The sequence below is a fragment of the Paramormyrops kingsleyae genome, chromosome 18 (genome assembly GCF_048594095.1).
Source record: "Paramormyrops kingsleyae isolate MSU_618 chromosome 18, PKINGS_0.4, whole genome shotgun sequence".
In the NCBI taxonomy this organism is placed as follows: domain Eukaryota; kingdom Metazoa; phylum Chordata; class Actinopteri; order Osteoglossiformes; family Mormyridae; genus Paramormyrops; species Paramormyrops kingsleyae.
The window spans coordinates 14,755,068-14,774,887 of NC_132814.1; the positions used below are offsets into that span (position 1 = coordinate 14,755,068).

General features: G+C 44.9%; 2 protein-coding genes across 5 annotated transcripts; both read right to left on the reverse strand.

Annotated features, from left to right (window-relative positions):
- Positions 1-1,024: 1,024 nt before the first annotated feature.
- LOC111840440 (stomatin-like) lies at positions 1,025-7,898 on the reverse strand. 2 transcript variants are annotated; one of them, XM_072702269.1, is made up of 7 exons: positions 7,417-7,898; positions 4,064-4,167; positions 3,712-3,784; positions 3,459-3,541; positions 2,619-2,822; positions 2,251-2,385; positions 1,025-1,682 (listed from the first exon to the last, which is right to left on the reverse strand). In XM_072702269.1, exons 1-7 carry the CDS (start codon positions 7,559-7,561, stop codon positions 1,491-1,493), a joined length of 936 nt encoding a protein of 311 aa, XP_072558370.1. In that variant the 5' UTR covers positions 7,562-7,898; the 3' UTR covers positions 1,025-1,490. The 2 variants fall into 2 exon arrangements, with proteins under 2 accessions (XP_072558370.1, XP_072558371.1); XM_072702270.1 differs by lacking the exon at positions 7,417-7,898 and adding an exon at positions 5,635-5,791.
- Positions 7,899-9,684: 1,786 nt separating this feature from the next.
- proser1 (proline and serine rich 1) lies at positions 9,685-19,781 on the reverse strand. Of its 3 annotated transcripts, XM_023805374.2 has the most exons (12): positions 18,873-19,780; positions 18,666-18,731; positions 18,521-18,589; positions 18,070-18,164; positions 17,449-17,542; positions 16,364-16,474; positions 15,618-15,701; positions 15,430-15,508; positions 15,075-15,167; positions 11,614-13,141; positions 11,015-11,162; positions 9,685-10,927 (listed from the first exon to the last, which is right to left on the reverse strand). In XM_023805374.2, exons 1-12 carry the CDS (start codon positions 18,915-18,917, stop codon positions 10,802-10,804), a joined length of 2,538 nt encoding a protein of 845 aa, XP_023661142.2. In that variant the 5' UTR covers positions 18,918-19,780; the 3' UTR covers positions 9,685-10,801. The 3 variants fall into 3 exon arrangements, with proteins under 3 accessions (XP_023661142.2, XP_023661143.2, XP_072558195.1); XM_023805375.2 differs by lacking the exon at positions 15,075-15,167 and having other exon boundaries at positions 18,873-19,781; XM_072702094.1 differs by lacking the exons at positions 18,070-18,164; positions 18,521-18,589; positions 18,666-18,731; positions 18,873-19,780 and adding an exon at positions 16,636-16,778.
- Positions 19,782-19,820: the final 39 nt, after the last annotated feature.

Genomic DNA, 19,820 nt, shown 5'->3' on the forward strand with positions numbered 1-19,820 from the left:
CAGTCTTCCATTGCAGTCCACATGCAAACAAATGGTGCTAAATCTCTTGCATTTTGGCCTCAGCAGCCGGTTCTGTGCTGGATGTTACTGTGGCTGTGGTTACCCGTGGCTGTGGTTACCTGTGGCTGTGGTTACCCGTGGCTGTGGTTACCCGTGGCTGTGGTTACCTGTGGCTGACTGCCGACACTGATGCTCAGGCTGCAGGTGAGATGCCCGCTAAGGTGTCCGTCTCCCATTCCCCGTCCCAAAGCTTCCATAAGACTGCAGAGGCCACGATAGACCTTATAAAAACATTATTATTCACCTTGGTTTCTTGTATAGTCTGATGTGTGAGGTTGAGCTTTCACAGGTACTGTACCACTGAAGATGATCCCTGTGGAAATTTTCCACTGCCAAATGCAGAAAAGAACTATTTTACCTACAGTTGCTATTTACTCAAAAAGGTTTTTCCTGTGTATTGGTATTTTATTTCAGTCCCATAAAAGTATACAAAAACACCCTGTCTATTCATTAAAAATATACAGTACCCATCAAAAATTTGGACACACCAAGCCGACCACAAAGAAGAGTGATATAGTATCACATCTCAAGACCTGTCCACCTAACCTAACCACAGTAGAAATGGTTTTGGAGGAGTTTGACCAGAGAGTGAAGGAAAAGCAGCCAATGAGAGCTCAGCATATGTGGGAGCTCCATCAGGACAGATGGAAAAGCATCTCAGGAGGCCACTGGTGTAGAGGAGACAGCAGTTGGGGTTAAGGTCCACACTCAAGGGACTATGGTGGCACCACTCCACCAACCCAGGGATTTGAACCAGCGACCAACTCACAGAGCTGCCCCCCCCAATAAATTACATTTTTTTAAATACTTTTTTGGTCAGTGCTTAACTCCATATATTACATAGTTTTGATCTTTTTATTATTCTAAAATGTAGAGAATAGTACAAATAAAACTTTCTATGGGTAGGTGTCCAAACTTTTGACTGGTGCTGTATACAAGAATGTTAGATTAGAATCAGATGCACTTTGTCATGTATAGTTATAGCATAAATTTATTACATTCTTTATTAAACCATGCCAGTTATCTCTTTGGTTACAAATATCCAGTGGCATATAAGACAGGCTTAATTCCCATCTACCAACATTTTAATTCAATTAAAAGAAGTAAAAATGCTTAAAACTATATCATTTTACATAAAGAGCAAATTAACATTCACAGTGGTTTCTCATCTGCAGGGCAGCATAGGCACATATAATTTACAAATGCAGAGTATTTTCAGTTTTGTCTCTTAAATTCGTAAATCACGACAAATACCAAGCTCCATTAAAAATCTAGTCTAGATAATCATGAGACAAGCCTTCATGTTTAAATAACCGAAATCCCGCAGCCAGAGAAAGTCCACACACTCAAAGTAATTATACTTGATGGTGATTGGTCAAATCCAGATGGACTTCCTGTTCCTGATTTGCTGGTGAAGCAGAGGGGCGTGCTCATTTCTTGTCTATGAAGTGAGCTATTATATCCATGGGCAGGGGGAAGATGATGGTGGAGTTCTTCTCTGCAGCGATGGTGTTGAGAGTTTGCAGGTAGCGCAGCTGCAGCGCAGATGGTGACTCAGCAATAACCAGTGAGGCCTCCTTCAGCGCCCGTGAAGCGTTCATCTCACCCTCTGCCGCAATCACCTAGACAGGGAACAAAAGAGGGCAAAATACACATCAGGGTCCATCCTAGAATGAGCTGTAATGGTGATAATTAATGCAAACAGTTTCTGGGCTGTACGTCAGCATTTTTCTAGGCACTTATCTAAGAAATATTGCAAAATATTAATCTGCAAAAACATTTTAAAATCAGTGGTTGACTGGTTATCTTCAATCGCTCATGTGTGAGAATTTCAGGTTAATTTCAATTTCAATCAACCAGGTTGAATTGAAATTTACCTATTTCACTACTATATATAAATTTACCTATTTCACTACTCTGTTTGTATATGTTTGCTGCAATACATCTGCCATCTGCTGGTCTGGTGGAGTATTACTGCTGTATACATGCACTTACCGCAACCAACCGTCTGCAACCCGAAAGCGCATGTGGAAAAGCACGAACTAAACTTATCAGTCAATTGATAAAGCAGTAATACAAATCTCTGCCATCTCTGCCATCTCCCCCTCATACAGCAGCACACTGCGTCCCGTTTCCCGCTGACAGCCTGGCCCCCCCTGTTTTGACCGCCGCCCACCCGCCATTGCTCACCTTGGCCCTGGCCTCCCGCGTGGCCTCCGCCTCGGCCGCCATGGCCCTCTGCAGCTGCTGCGGCAGCTTCACATCCTTGATCTCCACTCTCTCCACCTTGATGCCCCAGGAGTCTGTTGCCTCATCCAAGTTAGACTTTTTTTTTTTGGGGGGGGGGGTGATAACCACGTGTCAAAGTTTAACCTGTTTGGCTGTCACAATTTCAAACTATACATTTCAGGGATCTAATAGCTTAAAAATCCATCAGTACACTGCATCTGCATGTTAGGGCTCAGTCACATCATCGGCGTAGAAGTTATTCAGTTTGCCAATGGCATGTGGCAGCCAAGGACAGTGGCGGGACCCCCCCCCCCCTCCCAGGACGATACCTGCATGCTGTGTGAGATGCCCTCCCGGTCTGACAGCAGCTCAGAGAGGTTCTTGGTGCCCAGCACGTTCCTCAGGGTGGTCTGAGCCAGAAGGCGCGTCGAGAAATCTGCGTTTGTCACGTTGGCCACGGATGAGATGGGGCAGCTGACCCGGAAGTATACCACTCCATCCACGCTGACAGTCACTGAGTCTTTGGTAAGGATCTGCGATTTAAAAGGATGAATAATCAGACAAAGTAACTCTAAGCATGACACTAGAATGCAGCCATATTTTCGCCACATAATGTACAGTAACGGTCAAAAGTTTGGACACACCTTTTATTTGTAGTATTCTTTACATTGAAGAATAATTATAAAGACATCAAAACTACCAAAAAAAAAAAAACACGTGGAATTATGCATTCATGGGGGGGGGGGCAGCTCTGTGGTTGGGACTCAGAAGGTTGCTGGTTCAAACCCTGTAGTCAGTAGAGTGATAAGCCCTTAACTCCAGTTACTCCAGGGACTGGCTGACCCTGCTGTCTCCTCTACACCAGCTTCATGAGGTGGCCTCCTGAGATGCTTTTCCAGCTGTCCTAAAGGAGTTCCCACATATATGCCGAACACTCATTGGCCGCTTTTCAAACTCCTCCACAACCATTTCTGCTGTGTTCAGGTCAGGTGGCCAGGTCATGTGATAACACTATTACGCTCCTTTGAGGGTGGCTTGGGTGTGTCCAAACTTTTGACTGGTACCGCATGTAGTTAATACGTTCCCTCCAGCAGATAAACGAATGGCATTCACCCGTTTGAAAACAGCTAAACGCACAGTATCATCCACTGCTGAGGGATATAATTTACCTCCTGGGGTGGGATGTCAAATGACACTGTTCTCATGTCCACCTTGACGAAGGAATCAGTGCAAGGCAATATAAAGAAAATTCCTGCGTGAGAAAAGGAAGACAGTTATGTGCAGCTTCATTCAGTTACACAGCTGAGTGAAATGCGATGGATGGATGGATGGATGGATGGATGGACGGACGGACGGACACAGGCATTGATCCCATGGAGAAAAGCAGAGTCCCTTGACCTGTCCCCTCCCAGCCCCTCTCACCTGGACCCTTGGCCTTCTTGTCTGTAATGCGACCCAGCCTGAATATAACGGCACGTTCATACTCTTGGACAATCTAGAACAGAATTAGAACATTAGCATATGATGAGTAGTATAATCATAGTGACAGGGAATGAACAGGCCCTCTCAAAGACACTGTAACTGTATGCATGTATGCCAAGATGACAGCATTTACCTGCATAATGACATCAGTCACTGGACGTTTTAGCTATGCAGTATGGGCATGCATGTATTTAATTTCAATGATTTCAGTTTAGGATTTTAATCAACCATCAAAACAAAGCTGACAGCTAATATGGGCAAAGTGACAGAGAACATGATTTTTGGGGAATACCTTTAGACACAGGAAGATGGAGATCGGGAAAGTGAGCAGCACAAAAATACCAGACAAGATCACCAGGATCCACCCACAGCAACCAAGGCTGCCTGAATGTGCTCCTGAAAAACACAACAACATTAAAATTAATTAAAAAAAAAAAAAAACTTGATAACTATACATCCTGCAATCATAGTGGTACCCCGCTGCGTCAGCATGATGTAAGGTTGTCGTAAATTCGGTGCTCCTTTAACGTGCACTCCACCGGCTTTCACGATCTACCATTGTGCAGCGCATAAATAAATACATTCCAATGACACATGCAATTATTGGGTTACATTTTCAATAACTTTCAAATAAATAACAGAGACACTGAGAATAAAGCCAAAGGAGAGGTTGATGTCACATTGTTATTGTGTGGGCTGAGCCAATCGAGTCCACCAAGTGTTCTGCTCTTTTTTCTTACCAGACAAAAAACGTTTGCAAGCTACAATGCATTCATTACTGCTGGCCAAAGGGGCACAGACAAATGGGTCAGAGCCAGACGAACACCAACCCTGACGTCATTACAATATGTAAAGTTCCTGAATTGTGCCAAATGATAATAATTGTATAAAACCATTTGCATATATATACTAAAACATTTGCAAATTTGTGAAGCCATGAGAAATGACGTTCTGCTATGCAGAAGTGACATTATGGTGTGGGGATTACACTTGTTGTTTGGCAAATGTTAATTGTTATTTTCAATTCAATTCAATTCAATTTTATTTATATAGCGCATTATCACAACATTACATTGTCTCAATGCGCTTTACATTTCTGCCTCGTAAGGACCCCCCATTGAGTAAGCCAAAGGCAACGGTGGCAAGGAAAAACTCCCTAAGAGGAAGAAACCTTGGGAGGAACCAGACCCAAAGGGGGAGCCCATCCTCCTGGGGCCGGCAGATGAGTCAAACAGGCCCTCTCAAAGACACTGGTCAATTTTGTCAATTTACATTACACTATTGCTTGAAGTGGGAAAAAATAAGTGCAGGAACTCTAATTTTCCGACATTTGACATTTGTGCGGTGAAAAAAAAAAAAGTCTTTAGGATGTGTTGGTTCAAAAACTATTTTAATTTAATCATTCTTCCAAGCAATAACCTATAGGCATAGGCTACTTTTTTCTAATTCACAAATGGAATACTGAAAAACCATTAAAACAACATGTAATCTTTTATCGGTCTTGTGATATTGTCTATTCTCGGGCCACTGTCGCTGCGTCGGATCAATTTCAGGAAGTACCGGAACGCAGAAAAAAGTGGCGGAACCCAAAAGACGAAAATACAGAAGTTCCGGAACTGCGTTCCGCTGCGTTCCGCCCCACTTCAAGCACTGGTTATTTGACAAATGCTCCAAAGCAATTGAGAAAAACTGTAAAATGGCGTAGCTTTAGAGAAAGACGCCGAACTGTTTATCTGGTCATATGACAGTCTGGTGTTAGTTTCAATAAAACTGACTTACATCCGCGTAACATTAACAGCTGCTGCACCACGTTAGCTGAATTTCCCCTTTTGTCAACGTGATATGTACATACACATTTTTTACCTGAGTTATCCAATGTCCGTTGATACGGCATATTGCACAGTCTGTATGTCTACGTAGCGCTTCTCGTTTCTTAGAGTGATATAGGAGTGATATGTGTAGCCACTGAAATCACTGTTCATGCTGTTTCACGTTCCTCTTTCGTCATGTGACGCATGAGTTATAATCACGGCATGTGCGGTTTTTTTGGTTAAGCATGGTAACCCCATACACTATGGATCCCAGATGTCGAAAACATCTACAGGTACTTGCACCTAGTAGATAAAAATGGTATACTGTAATGTGAACTCTTGTCTAGGCAGTCAACAGAATTTATATTAATGGCTACACGTGAAAGCCCCACGTTATTGCAGGTGTTTTAGGTACAGTAAGTCAGAAGGGTGTGGTTTCCAAACATAAACAGGATGTTGTAGAAATCCTTACGCAGTCACACCAAGTTGCTTTTAAAGGCCATTATCACCGCCTGAAAGTAGTTAATAATTAAAGAAAAAGCTATTATAAAAAACCTAGCATAAGTACACAAAACGTCCAGAGAACGCGGGACTTCGCACCTGCAGATCGACTAACCTAACGCTGTTCTTCGTCCTTTAATTTGGAAAATTTGTTATTGAATTAATTTCTTTTCCAAACACACACGAAGTGAAAAATCTGACAGGTTTCCTATGCACTGTATGCAATCAGCCTTGCATCCGCTCCCATGCATGCTGTGTATCGGTTTGCCCGTATTGTGTTCGTGTTTCCAAGGTGCAACAGCAGGTCAGTTCTGCGCAACACGGTAACCATCTTAAATGGTTGGTTTCGAAATAAAAAGAGATTATTCGAACAGCTCTTAAAAGAAGGATATCAACGACGGGATGTCTATTCTTATTTTGAACTGTTAATGTGACTTGATATACAGAATTATGAAACTTTTAATTTCCCTGCTTGTCCTGTTTGCACAGAGGTAGTTCAGTAACTATACCCGGCAAAACGGACATTCTTCTACCCGTTAAATTGCATTAATACTCTCTTTCCCGACTCTTCCCCCCATCGTGTTGTAAGACATTCCCGTAGCGTATAATGTTTTAATTGGCGTGTCTATAAAGGACAATCAATAGGCTTACATGTAACCAATACATAATCATTCGTATTATGTGTATCAAAAGTATATTCTCCATTTAAATATCCGTAAATTCTTAAAACTTACCTGTTGAACATCACAAATTATTCCGAGAGATAATACTGCTGCACTATCAGAAAAAAGGGTACACCCCCGGTACAAATTAACAACATTAATGTACCCCCTATGGTATGAAAATGTTCCTTCATTTCTGTACCTTAAATTACTATAAGGTACATTTACCTACAGCTAAGGGTACAACTGTAAAACCCTTGAGAGTACAGCCCTAGTAACAAGTAGCCAGATTGTACCTTCATAGGTACAAATTGGTACTTTGTTCTGACAATGTCAGAGCTACAGAGTTGGAATATGGTGTTATTTGTGTTAACAAATAAACTATAAAATATGCCAATAGAAAGTCTCTAGTTCCTCTATAAATAAGCTGCTGTTTCATAACACCGGGACGGATTTGCTTTGATTGTTCCTCTATGTCATTCTCTCTTAGTTCTTTGATATGAAAGGAAAGACGTATGTATTCACAACAGGTTTATCTCTAAAGAAAACTTATAGAATCTGGATATTTAAAAAGTCCCAGAGCTTATTGAGAATTTAGGGTTTTTTTCTGCTCCACATCTTTCTAAAGCGTAATTGACATCCAGAAAATCAACGCCGAAGCTTTCACTTACCGACCAGTGGCTCCCGGCTGCAGCCATTCTGTTTGGCCTGGCTCTCCATTTCCATGTGGATGTTATCCGGGGGGATGTGTGAGGGAGACCTGCCGCAGGTCTTGTTTATAGAGCTGAGTGCTGCCCCATGGGGGTGTGGCATCATGCGGATGTTAGAGACGGACTCTGATAATGGACGTGAAATTGCTCCGGAGTAAAGGGGAGATCTCGGGGAAAAAATGCAAAAAAAGGGTGTCCTGGTTGTTCCCGCACCGAAGAACACTCTTTGTTACTCGTCCCCCGTCTTCCTTTTAGTGGATTTTGACGTTTAATTTGAATCTCTCTCTCTTATTCTGTTTTATCTACAACATTAGTTAATTCGTCGACGAATTTTCCTTACGGCTATAAATTTAAAAACCATTTGGTATTGTACTACTTTCACTGTAGAGTGAAAAGAGACTTACCCTCATGAAAATTGGGGCTGCTTATCAAAGCTTCACATACCATCCTTATATCTGTGTCACATTAGCGGATTTTTTTTGTGGTCTAGAATGTTTCCTGTTGATTAACATTTAACTACGGTAGAAATTCTTTAAAAGAATGACTAACACGCACTGGTCAGGACAGTGAACAAAGGCACGTGAGACAGGGAGGAGAGGATGGAAGGGGATCTTTGGGGTCTTCAGGTTTTAACAAACTGGGGAAGAAGACAAAGCTAAAATGCAACCATTCCTGTCCACGAAGAAGGGAAACGGGTTCATAGATGGGGTCACAAGATTTGGTTTTTGTTCTGGTCTGAGAGACAAATAATAACTCTGTTATGGTATTAGATATTAGCTAGATTGTGAATGATGGTGTCCTGTGATGGGTTGGTGTCCCTTCCTGGGATATTCCCTGCTTTGCGCCTGTTGTTACCAGGATGGACCCCAAACCCCTGCAATGTTGGATAGGACATGAATGAATGAATGAATGAATGAATGAAGGTGTTTTTCACGTGACGTCACCCAGTCCAGGACACCCTTGTCCGACATCATCGCCGTAAACATGTTCACTCTAACCATGACTGAAATACATTTAGTTGCTGGTTCCCTATATGTAGAACGGGATTAGAAAGGCTGACAGTATTTTAAAATAACACTTAACTGATGCAAATGGCTGTGAAGTGCCGAGCAAAATAGGCCTGATGAAACGATAAGCTTCCGGAAAAGTGACTCATGATGTTGCATAATCTCTGATTATCCCCTGAGATTTCTTTCCATAATATCCATTATCCACATGTTGAGGTGTTGGGACTGTGATTTTTCCATACCATTGTGGGGAAAGACCAGTAAACAATGTTGAGTACAAAAGCAACACCTATTCTGGGTGAATTTGTTTTAATTAAATGTATTGGTTGTATTTTGGCCAAACTCCAGTATATCTGGATATAGGAAATTTAGATTGAATTTATAAATGGTGGTAAGTTGCTCCATTGGTACGACTTTAAAAGGGTTTATAATTTGTTTATGATCAAGTTATTAATGAGGTCGTAACACTTTGTAAATCATTAATAGGCAATTAAAAACAAGTTATAACAGTTTTCCTTTTATTAATGAGTTATTACCATTCATTTCTGCCAAAAGGGACCCTTTTTGTAATGTGGTACTATTCTAAGTGTGGTATGCACCGTAATTGCACGCCCAGTGGTGGTTCTAGACGATTTCAGTAAAGGGGGGGCAGACGGGTCAGTTTTTCTTTTACCGGGGCCATTTGACCTTAATGTCCTCCAAGTATTACTTACACTAGATTGCCAACATTAAGAAACTAATGTTTCTTGTTCAGTGTGTCTTGCTTCTCTTGTTGTTTTTGCTTTTCACCAACTGAAGCGACTCGACCCCCACCCCCCCGCACCTGTGTTGAGTCCACCAAGAGAATGTGCTTACGTTTGCGTTTCGCCTGTTCAAAGTGCACAACATTTTAGCCGACATATATAAATGTAAATAATAATACACTTATTTCACACCCAAGTAGCGTAGGGGGCCACGGGGGGGCATGCATGTTGTCGGTGGTCATTGCCCCCCCTCCAGAACCACCCCTGCTGGAGAAACGGACCCTAAAAAATATGGAACATAATTTGATTGGTCAGAACTCGGGACCCAACATAATATTCTTTCATGGGGTCCAAAATCTCTAGTGTCTAGCTGTTTATTCTTATCAGAGACAAATTTAGGCGTCAAATCCCTCCACTTAACAAGCAAAGCTGATACAGAATGGGTTCAGGTGAGTTTTAACAGTAAACGGACCACGTACTGCGAGAAAACACTGCAAGAAAGCTTTAATTTATCAGACCATGAGGGTAAAATTCAATACAGTTACTGTGCCTTCACTGTAAAGTGTTACAAATTCTTTTAAAATCTAACCGTAAACCGTAAGTATATTTGTACAGCCATGTTCATTGTAAATTTCCAGTAAAAAACAGATACAGATCAAAGAGTCAAAGCACTGTACAGTACATTGTCATGTTGGAAATTAATGTAGCTGGAGGTTTAGTAAGAAAGGTGACTAACACCAGTTTCACCCAAGTCCCCAGACACGCAAACACAACCAAAATACTTTTAAAAAAAAGACAAAAAAAACATGACAATGATATGACGCCCTGTGTACAGCTGGCACGCAAGTCCAGCGAAGGTGTATTTATAGTGATGAAAGTAAAAAAAAAAAAAAAAAAACTTGTGAAAAATGACGCCACGTGGAACTAACAAAAACGTTAACCCCCCTCCAAAAGGGATGGTAGAGAGAGAATGCAAAACAAAACAAAAAAAATCTAGGTAAACCGTTTACGGTGAAACAAGTTCATATTCACGTTTTTTGGGAAAGCTACTTCTATTTTAAAATAATACTAAAATATAGTATTGCCCTGAAAATGTACTCACAGTATAGCCTATTCAGTTCTGTAACATTGCTAACATATCATGCCACTGCCACCACTCATTTCCTGTACATACATCACTGTATGTATCTGTGGTGTCAAACTTTAGTTCTTTTTTTTTTTTAAAAACTTCAACAGTACGACTTTCTTTAAATACCCGTTACTGTGTCCATTACATTACAATTATGTTTTCATCTTAATGGCAGTTAAAAAGGGCCAGTCGACTGAATAAATCAACAGCTCTTTCCTGTTGTTAAACGTAAATGCAGTACAAACAGTCTGATGATGTGAATAGCAGAATCTATACCAATCTATACCTCTTTCTCCTTCTCTCTCTCTCTCCACACACACACACACACACACACACACACACACACACACACACACACACACACACACATACATAAAGAGTGTTCCTCTGGCAGGAGATCCTCAGATCAGTCCAAGGGGTCTGAAATCACAATCACTTATCTGTGCCAGGAGCCTAACTGCCCAGATTTATTGCCACCCTAGCTGTGGATGGAGCCCTGGCTGGAGCGGGAAGGGGGTGCCTGGGGCAGGTGGGTAATTGGTGAAGCCGTTGGGCTGGGGTGGGAAGCTCTCCAGGGCAGATGCGGAGTGGGCCTGGAATGGGACAGAGGGATGCATGAGCGTCGCCGATGGCTAGCCGTACCCACGACGCCCCCTGCCGTGACAACACCATCGCCATACCTGCAGCAGGGCAGACTGCACGGCGGGATTGTGCAGCCCCGAGAGGGCCGCCGGGGAGGTGCTGGGGGAGAAGCCCGGCACAGCAGGGAAAGACAGTAACCCTGGGAAGGCCGCAGCGCCCCCTGGAGTCTGGAGGCCACCAGTCAACCTAGGCATGAACAAGCAAATAAAAAATCAACAGCTTTTGTTCAGGAAACTTCTCCGCTATATATAAAGCCCACATCTAAGAAAATAATAATCGTAAAAGACAAGAGTCATTTAACGACGCGAGTTCCCCACCAGTATCTTATCGAGATAAACACAGAGCAAAGGTTTCACTGAATCACCTGACCGCTAGTGAAAGACGTGGGAATGCAGAGGTTGAATGCCTTACTGCTGCCTATCAAATGAAAATGCCCTGTACTAATCTCAGGAAAGTGAGTAATATTACAAGACCACGGAAAATGATTGCTCACAAGCAGCCATTTTTTTTTTTGCTCACGCTGGCAATGTTATAAATTAATTAAATTTTTATCATGTGTAAAATTTTCCATGTTGTAAAGTAGCACCTGAAAGTCATTAAAGGCATGTGTATGTGTGTGTGTAGCTCTCACACTCACCCAGTAGGGGGCACTAGCGCAGGGTTAAAGTTGGAGCTGAAGGCCGAGGCAAATCGGGGCAGCACCGGGGTGGAAGATGGGACCCCGGCTACAGCGGCAGCTGGCAGGGGTGCCACCGTGGCCACGGACGAGACGGATCCAGGCAGCCCCATGAATGGAGAGAGCACGGGGCTACCGGCGGCCTGAGGGCCGGGGTTCCCAAACCCTGGGAAGCCAGGGTTGGGGCCTTGGAATATGGAGGGGGCCGTGGTGAGGCCCAGGCCGAAGGGGGCCGGGGTGGGAGCGGAGGAGTGAGGGAGGCCCACGTAGGCCGAAGTAGGAGATGCCGCTGCCGAGGCAGCGGGAGCAGAGGAGGAGGAAGAGGAGGAGGAAGAGGAAGGGGCTGAGCATGGCGGGGTGCCTGAGAACGGAGAGGAGGAGAACGGGCTTAGGCCGGGGAAGGCGGGCACTGCCAGGGAGTGTGGAGCAGGGCTGCCCGCTGACTGGGAGGCCAGGGCGGCCGTGAGGCCCTGCAGGCCCGCCATGGCCACCGGGCTGGGCAGGGAGGTCTGAGGGGAGCCGTCGGAGCGGCTCATGTTCAGCGAGCGCACCACGGCGGCCGAGTTGGGCATCAGCGAGCCGAGGGAGGGCGTGCCCGAGCGGGAGGGGCCCTTGAAGGCCGAGGGCACAGGGCTGTTGCTGCCGCTTCCGCCACCGCCGGCATGAGGGGGCAGGGCACTCAGATGCTGCTCGCCGTAGAAGGCGGTCGGATTAGCGGCCTGGGGAGCTACACCTGAGGGCTTGGGGCTGGGGGCAGCAGAGGCTGGACCGGGAGGCAAGGTTGAGAAAGCCGGCAGGCCAGGGGTGGAGCGGCCTGGGGTCGGGGGCTGGCTGGGGGTGGGGGTTCGTGCCGAGGGGGCGGAGGGCGTGTAACTGCGGATGACCGACTGGGCGGGGTTTGTGACTAGGGAGGGCAGCCCTGGGAAAGGGGAGCCTGGCTGGGCCTCGGTTGGGGGATAACCCTTATAAGGGGGTAATCCAACAGATCCCACTGGGGAGGGAGAGGGGTCAATAGAGCTCCTTGAGGTAGGGGTCGGCATGGACGACGGGGTTCCTGAGCGCGACATGCCCCCAAAGGGGGATGGGGAATAGCCCCCGCTGGGCACTGGTGTTCCACAAGGGGTGGCCGACGGTGTGTGGGACTTGATCACTGAGGGCGTCGGGGTGACAGAGGGGGAGATTCCCGGAAACGACTGGTGGACGGGGGTGGAGTGGCCACTGGGAGGGGAGGGCGTGACGTGGGCGGGGCCTGCAGAAAGGGGCGGGCCTTTGATGACTGAGGAGGAGGTGGGGGAGGGAGAAGCGGCCACCGTGTTCTGCGAGGGCACAAGACCTGGGAACACGGGCGTGATGGGGGTTGTGGGCGGGGCCTGGGACGATGGAGGATTGGGTGGGTGTGGCGTGGATGGAGTTGAGGGGTTGGAGCCGTGGGAGGACGGAGTTGGCGTGCCGGGGGTGTTGTTCTGCTGACTGGCTGGTCGGGAGAAAGCTGAAGACAAAGACAATGAGATCAGTAAAGATGGGTCCTGCTCTGAACCAACAACAGCATCAGGGAAGCGTTGCCATTGGAGAAAGGGGTCAAATCAGGGTACCACAGCCATCATACCCTGGGGAGTTTTACCTGGAATAGACCTGATTTACAATCAAGCGAGAGGCAAGTTTTAGACATCGTCAATTCTGATTGAGCAAAGGATTTTTTCATTTTCCATTTATTTTTGTTCCTTTTATATGCCTCTTTCAATCATGAAACATCCAAGGAGTATCTTCAATAAACTTCTCCACTGACAGCACAGAAACGTCCCACATGTTCCGCGTGATCCCTGCATACGAGAAATTCAGGTTCGCCAGCTGCGTGAAAGAGCTGAAAGCTAGAAGTGCAGCCAAGATGGAAAAGGCCGAGCGTGTTCAGGCCCTGAAGCCCCAGTCTACAAGGGTTCCTGATGCAGGGCCAGCCGGGGCATAAACACAGAGGAACTACAATCTAAACCAGGGTTGGCCAATCTTATCCGCAAAGGGCCGGTGTGTATGCGGGTTTTTGGGATAACCTTTAGATCATATGTTCAAACCCAGGTGTGAGGACTCTTCAGCTAATCAGTCCTCTAATTAGTAATATAATTAGGGAGCTGCAGCGAAAATATGCACACACCGGCCCTTTGCGGATAAGATTGGCCAACCCTGATCTAAACAATAGAATGCTGGCGTCAATGGGCACGCATGGGTTTACAGACGTTCAGAATATCTTCCCTTTTTAAACATGTTTCCCATCATCATTCCTCCCATTAGTTAATTTCCCTATTAAGACTCTGAAACATGGTGCAGGTCCTTCCAAATCTGTCCGGTTTTAGTATCCGGTCGTTAACAGGAAGCATGAGCTCCACGAACTACCACGAATTAGTGATTACTACCACTATTATTGTTATTGGTTGAATGTGGTAATTGTGCAAAAAAAAAAAGCATGGGTTTAGGCTGCAGTTTAGGTCGCTGTGTTCGTGATCAAGTCACCGGTTCAAACCCAGGGTCAGCGGAGTGATTTCACTGTTAAGCCCCTTGAGTTTGGCCCTTAACCTGCAACTGCTTCAGGGACCCCGTTTTCCCAAAAACTTAAATATATACAGAATTTTATATATATATATATATATATATATACATATATATATATATATACATATATATATATATATATACATATATATATATATATATATATATATATATATATATACATATATATATACATATATATATATATATATATACATATATATATATATATATATATATACATATACATACACACAGTGTATATATATATATGTTTCTGCATAAATAATCTGTTTTCCTCTCATTTTAGATTGTGTCTCTGCACTTTGGTGCTTGCTTTTATTCAGCAGTCTGTATATTCTCTTCCTTTACATACATCTATACAGAGACACAGACAAGCTGCACCAGCGTGTGAAAAGACCAGCGTTATGCGGAGCAGCGCAAACTTCCGAGGGTCAAAGATCAGTCAAGGTTCAGAAGGTCAGGACACAGACGTGCAGGCCGGAAGAGGCAGCGGGCAAAGCCAGATCTGATGCGTGCGGCTGCTTGGCGGGGTAGCCTGGGGGTTCACAGCAGCGGGTTAGGCGGCGAAGTTCAGGCCAACTCCCAACGCTCAGGTTTGCCAGGCCCTGGTACAATTTAGGACACGATACACTTGGACACAAAGGCCCCAGTAACTGTGAAGGGTGCCACCGTGTGGTTGGGCATTGCCTGAACGTCCGGGGAAAGGTTAGCCTGCCTAAGGTTATCAGTGCCGAATAAGCTTAGGGGGTGGTGACTCATCTTAGGGGGGGGGTATCGAAAAGCGCTGTAACCAATCAGTCACCACCCCCCCCGCCCCCCCCGGCAAAGCATCCACTTCTGCATCGACACCCCCCTACCTGCGGAGTTTGGTGTGGCGCTGTACGGAGGGGGGGGCACCGTGGCAGTGATGACCCCTCCGACAGGCATCAAGCCCACGTTGTTGCTCCTACCTGAGCAGGAAGGGGGGGGGGCAGAGAGCTTTTCTGTGAACAGTTCCCATCAGACCAGCGAAAGAGGCGAGAGGTTGAGGCCCCCACAACGCATATCATCATTATTCATCATTGTTTAGTGGGCCCTCTTACACAAAGCTTACAACGTATCTCCTTTTTTTTACAACTCCATATTTCAGCTCCATATTTGTAAGGGGAGGGGGGCGCTGCAAAAAAAGGTTAACCCAAACGATCTGCACTGCAGAGAGGAAGGCGACCTTACTTGGGGCGATGGTGGCGTGGGGTCGACACGGCGGGATTGGATATGGCACCGGCCTGTGGGGGTTGTAGGTGGAGGGAGACTGGGATGGGAGGGGGGGTGGAGGACAGAGCAACATGGTCAGATGACTGCGTCCTCCCCCCAGATCACTGCTCCGACATCGCGGTTCACCGCTCCACCAGCCGCCTCACCGGTTTGAAAGGTCCCAGGATCCGGGCTGCGATGCCCTTCCCGTCGCTGCCCGTCTCCTCCCCCTCCTTCCGAGCCGGCATTCCCTTTACGGACAGGCAGAGGCACACAGATGTTTACCAAACATATGGGTATAAACGAGCACTAACAAATTACCTTAACCTAGTGTAGCTCCTGTAGTCGAGCCAAAAGGGCATTGCGCTAACAATGCAAAGGTTGTGAGTTCAAATCCCACACATATATTGTAACCCTTCCTTCTACTGCAAGTTGCTTTGGATAAAAGAACCAGGTAAATGTCACATGGTCTCTCAATCGCATAGATATCTGAAATTACTGAAATCTGTCCTACTAGGTTGTACATATATCTAATACTTTATATTTATTTAGCAAATGCTTTTAAACAAAGCAACGTATAGCTGAGAAAGCAGGAACACTTCGGGTTAAGTGTCTTGGCCCAGCAGTGATATCATTCTGCCAGCCCTGGGATTTGAACCTGCAACATTCTGGTTACAGACGCAGTGTCCTAACTGGCTGAGCCACACATTGCCCTACAACTGCCACAAGCCTTTTCAATGTCACTGACACTGTCAATGACCAAGAAATTTAAAATGAAAATATTAGCCTGGAAGGAAAAACGTGTTTTACTGTGCTGCTCAGTTCAATTATGACTTTTTACTTTTACAATGAAGGAGTGTAAAAGCAGACGTATGTGGCACGGAAGCAGGAAGCTGATCCGTTAGGTACTCACGGGGAAGGTTCCGGTCACCTGACTCGGCCTGCCCTTCGGGTACGGGTTCCCCGGTATCATCCCGCAGGACGAGATCATCGCCACCGGCGCTTTGCAACCCACTTTGCACACCTGCGGGACAATGGAGACTGAGACCCAGACCGAGAACTACAGATGAACACCGTCATCCCCTCAAAGCAAGCACTGATACACTTTTTATCTAAAAACTTAAGAACAAATTATACTCCGTCTTTAAATATCGACTGACAACCTATTACTTCAGTTTAGCTTACCTGCAACTTAACACACATCACAGCGTAGCTGTGGGTGCCGTTGCTGCTGTGTCTAGGCCGGTTCTGAGCCCCCATACTCTCTGTCTTACTTGAAAGTGACTTAGGAACTGCAGCATCGTGGGTGCAGCCTTCAGTCTGCCACCCTACACATGCCGGCATGGAGAACTGACTCACTGATGGGCTTCGGCTTTGACCTTGACCACGGTTTACACTTTGCTTTTAGCAAGCAAGCCCACTCTTTCCCACTCTGTCTTCTTCCTATAATGTTAGCATGCGGGGAGGGGGGGGGGGGTAACTTTGGATGGAACATTAGGGGGACTAAGGTACCCACCCATTCATCATGATAAAATAATAATTTTTTGGTAGGGGGGGTTGTATTGGCCAGTTCTAATTATTGGAGGGCACCCCCCCATAATTTACACCTATGCCCAGGGTGGGGGTTGGGCAGCCAGTTGACCTTGGACCCCCAGAGGTGTTTTTTCTCCCTACTTGGGAGTTTTTGGTTCCTCTCCTCTGTTGGCATCTGGCTTTTTTTCTGCCGTTACTTTATCTTCCCTTTTCCCCATTTTTGTATTATACTCTCTTAATGATGTTGTAATGTATCACAACACACCCATGTAAAGCCCCATGGAGCGATTCTGTTGTGAAAGGTACTATATAAAAATAAACTGAATTGAATTTACCCCCCCAGCAACTTCTTATCTAAGCATTTGACTAGTAACACCATGATTTTCTTCAGAATAACTCAAAAACGCCTCATTCTTCAGCAGCAAGCTTTTCTTGCAGGACCTGCTGAATGGTATTTTGTCTCACCTGCTCTAAAATCCTACGGCAGCGCTTTTTCTCATACAGGTGAAAGCGGAACAGGTCCTCCACCGGTCGGTAGTTCTGTGCGTCAGATATATTCCTGCAGTCGCACAAAAATCAGTAGGCCTGAGATCCGCTACACACACTCTCCATACCTCACTGCACCATGTACATAAAATTTCTTTTAACAATACAGATGCTCCTCATTTTACAATGGTTCAACTTACGATATTTTGACAATTTTACAATGGTGTGATAGTGACCCACACTCTGTAGTCATCAGACCAAACTTTGAATTTTGATCTTGGCTAGCGATATGCCATTCAATACTTTCTACTGATACCCAGCCAATGCTTCCAGTCTCTATAGCGATCGCAACAGTAAACATCTAATATGGTGTTTTACAACGTATCATATGGTAACTTATTTTTCACATCATATTCGGCTTACGATATTTTCAACTCACGATGGGATTTTCGGAACATAACCCCATCATAAATTGAGGAGCATCTGTATAAATAATTTCATGACATTAGAGGTTCAGTACAATAATTTAGTTGATGCTTTTATCGAAGGTGATGTATTAGCGTGGCAAACAGTCATCATCCAGCAGAAGCAGGGACTTACAGAGCAATTAACTCCAGAACATAGATCTTATCCTTTGAAAATGTAAAACAGTTGAGTATGTTCACCACCTTAGTTGTTGGAATGGCAACCATTTTCTGAAAATGGAGGGGAAAAAAAAACAGGTTTATTTACAGTGCAGTTACAGATGCACGTTCCACCTGCATGAAACTATAGCAGATATATCAAATAAACTCAGATTTAGCTACAAAGTCACTTACAATGTGGCACTAATTAAATTTTATTAGAAAAATCTCACAACACCATTTCCGACTCAATCCACTACCAAACAAATTTTGTCTATCTAGGTCACAAAAATTGCGTTCATGAATTGTTAGTTAGTTTCTATTACGTCAATCACTCAAATTTGTTGGTTTAAATGCATTTTTACTTCGAGAAAGTATTTTTAAAATACTTTTCTGTATTAATTATACAATAAAAACGTCAGGCTCACATGTTGCATAGCTTTCACGGCCATTTTCTGCGGTTCTGCATAGGAGAAGTATTTCAGCATCTCCGTCACCTGCAGCGGATGAGAGCGGCGCGTCATGTCACACCTACGCGGGCAGCCGACAGCGGGGTACCGGAGCCGTGTTTACCTGCTCGCTGGAGAAATAGCCGTGCACCAGCTCTATGGCCCTGATTCTCTGATCTGTCAGAATGCACTGCGGGAGGGGACACACCACAAGCGTGATCCAGATTACCAGGAATGAAATGTACATTTATACTTTAAACACAAGAATCCCGAAACCCCAAAACGTGACATTTACAATCGAATAACTAATTCTTAAATGTTGCATAAATACCTTTCTTATTTCGTCCAGCACGATGTCAAAAGACTTTTTATCCATCTTGAAATGTTACTGTTAGTAAATTTGCTTAGAAATGAACACGATTTCAAAAATGTTATATCAGTGTGGTTCTATTGATTGGTAAAAAGTTAATAGCGATAAAATGCTATACGCACCTACATAATTGCATAATGCCACCGGGTGGCCAACTGGCTAAATAACGTGAACTGTAGCAGTCCTCCTAGCGCACCAGCGGAATCAATGAGTCCAACAGCATCACGTTATCCTGGTTTAGCCCGTAACCAACCTCCACGCGAAATCCCGCGCTCATTACAATATTAAATAAAATAGCTGACGAGTCGGTCGCTAACGAAAAACTGCTAGGACCTGTAGCTATATGCAAACAGATCGTTAATGTTGATCGGCGACCGATAAATAACCATAGCTAGCTGGCTAGCTAATCACACGCGCGAGCACGCCGCCGCCTTGTGGAAAACTGGCCGTCCCAAAAAAACGCGTGGCGGACGTGTTAAACGTGGAAACTCGGTTTGCATGACCTTATCCTGCAGTGGGTTTTGCAATTCGTCACCATCTTGTAAAATGAATAAATGGGGCTGGAAAATCAAACCCCTCAGTGCAGCTCAGCTAAACTGGCTTCCTTTGTTGTGACCCATTATGGTGCGACGACCTTTCGCAGCGTTTTTTTCCGCTCTGGGTGTTGGGGGTAATCGAGGGAGCACACCAACGGCCAACACTACACAGGAATGTAACAGATTTAAAGATACATTTCGGTAATCTAACCATGTAAAACGAGTTACTCTCGATTGTTTAATTTACAATTATGCGGATATACCATAATGTTCTCACTTGTATTGTTAAAAAATTAACTTTATATTAAAGTAAAAGAAATCGGCTATGGGGATGGGTGGACCCCCCTTAAAATAAAGGTCCAACGGCTGCCGT

Bases quoted from the DNA above. Each gene is read 5' to 3' on its own strand.
- proser1 (XM_023805374.2), bottom strand. From the start codon at position 18,917: ATGGATAAAAAGTCTTTTGACATCGTGCTGGACGAAATAAGAAAG. The intron at 18,590-18,665 runs GTAAACACGGCT...CATCCGCTGCAG, and splicing joins GCTATTTCTCCAGCGAGCAG to GTGACGGAGATGCTGAAATA. The intron at 17,543-18,069 runs GTAAGTCCCTGC...GTGCGACTGCAG, and splicing joins GTTCTGGAGTTAATTGCTCT to GAATATATCTGACGCACAGA.
- LOC111840440 (XM_072702269.1), bottom strand. From the start codon at position 7,561: ATGATGCCACACCCCCATGGGGCAGCACTCAGCTCTATAAACAAGACC. The intron at 4,168-7,416 runs GTAAGTGAAAGC...TGTGTTTTTCAG, and splicing joins CAGCCGGGAGCCACTGGTCG to GAGCACATTCAGGCAGCCTT. The intron at 1,683-2,250 runs GTGAGCAATGGC...TTCCCTGTCTAG, and splicing joins CGCGGGAGGCCAGGGCCAAG to GTGATTGCGGCAGAGGGTGA.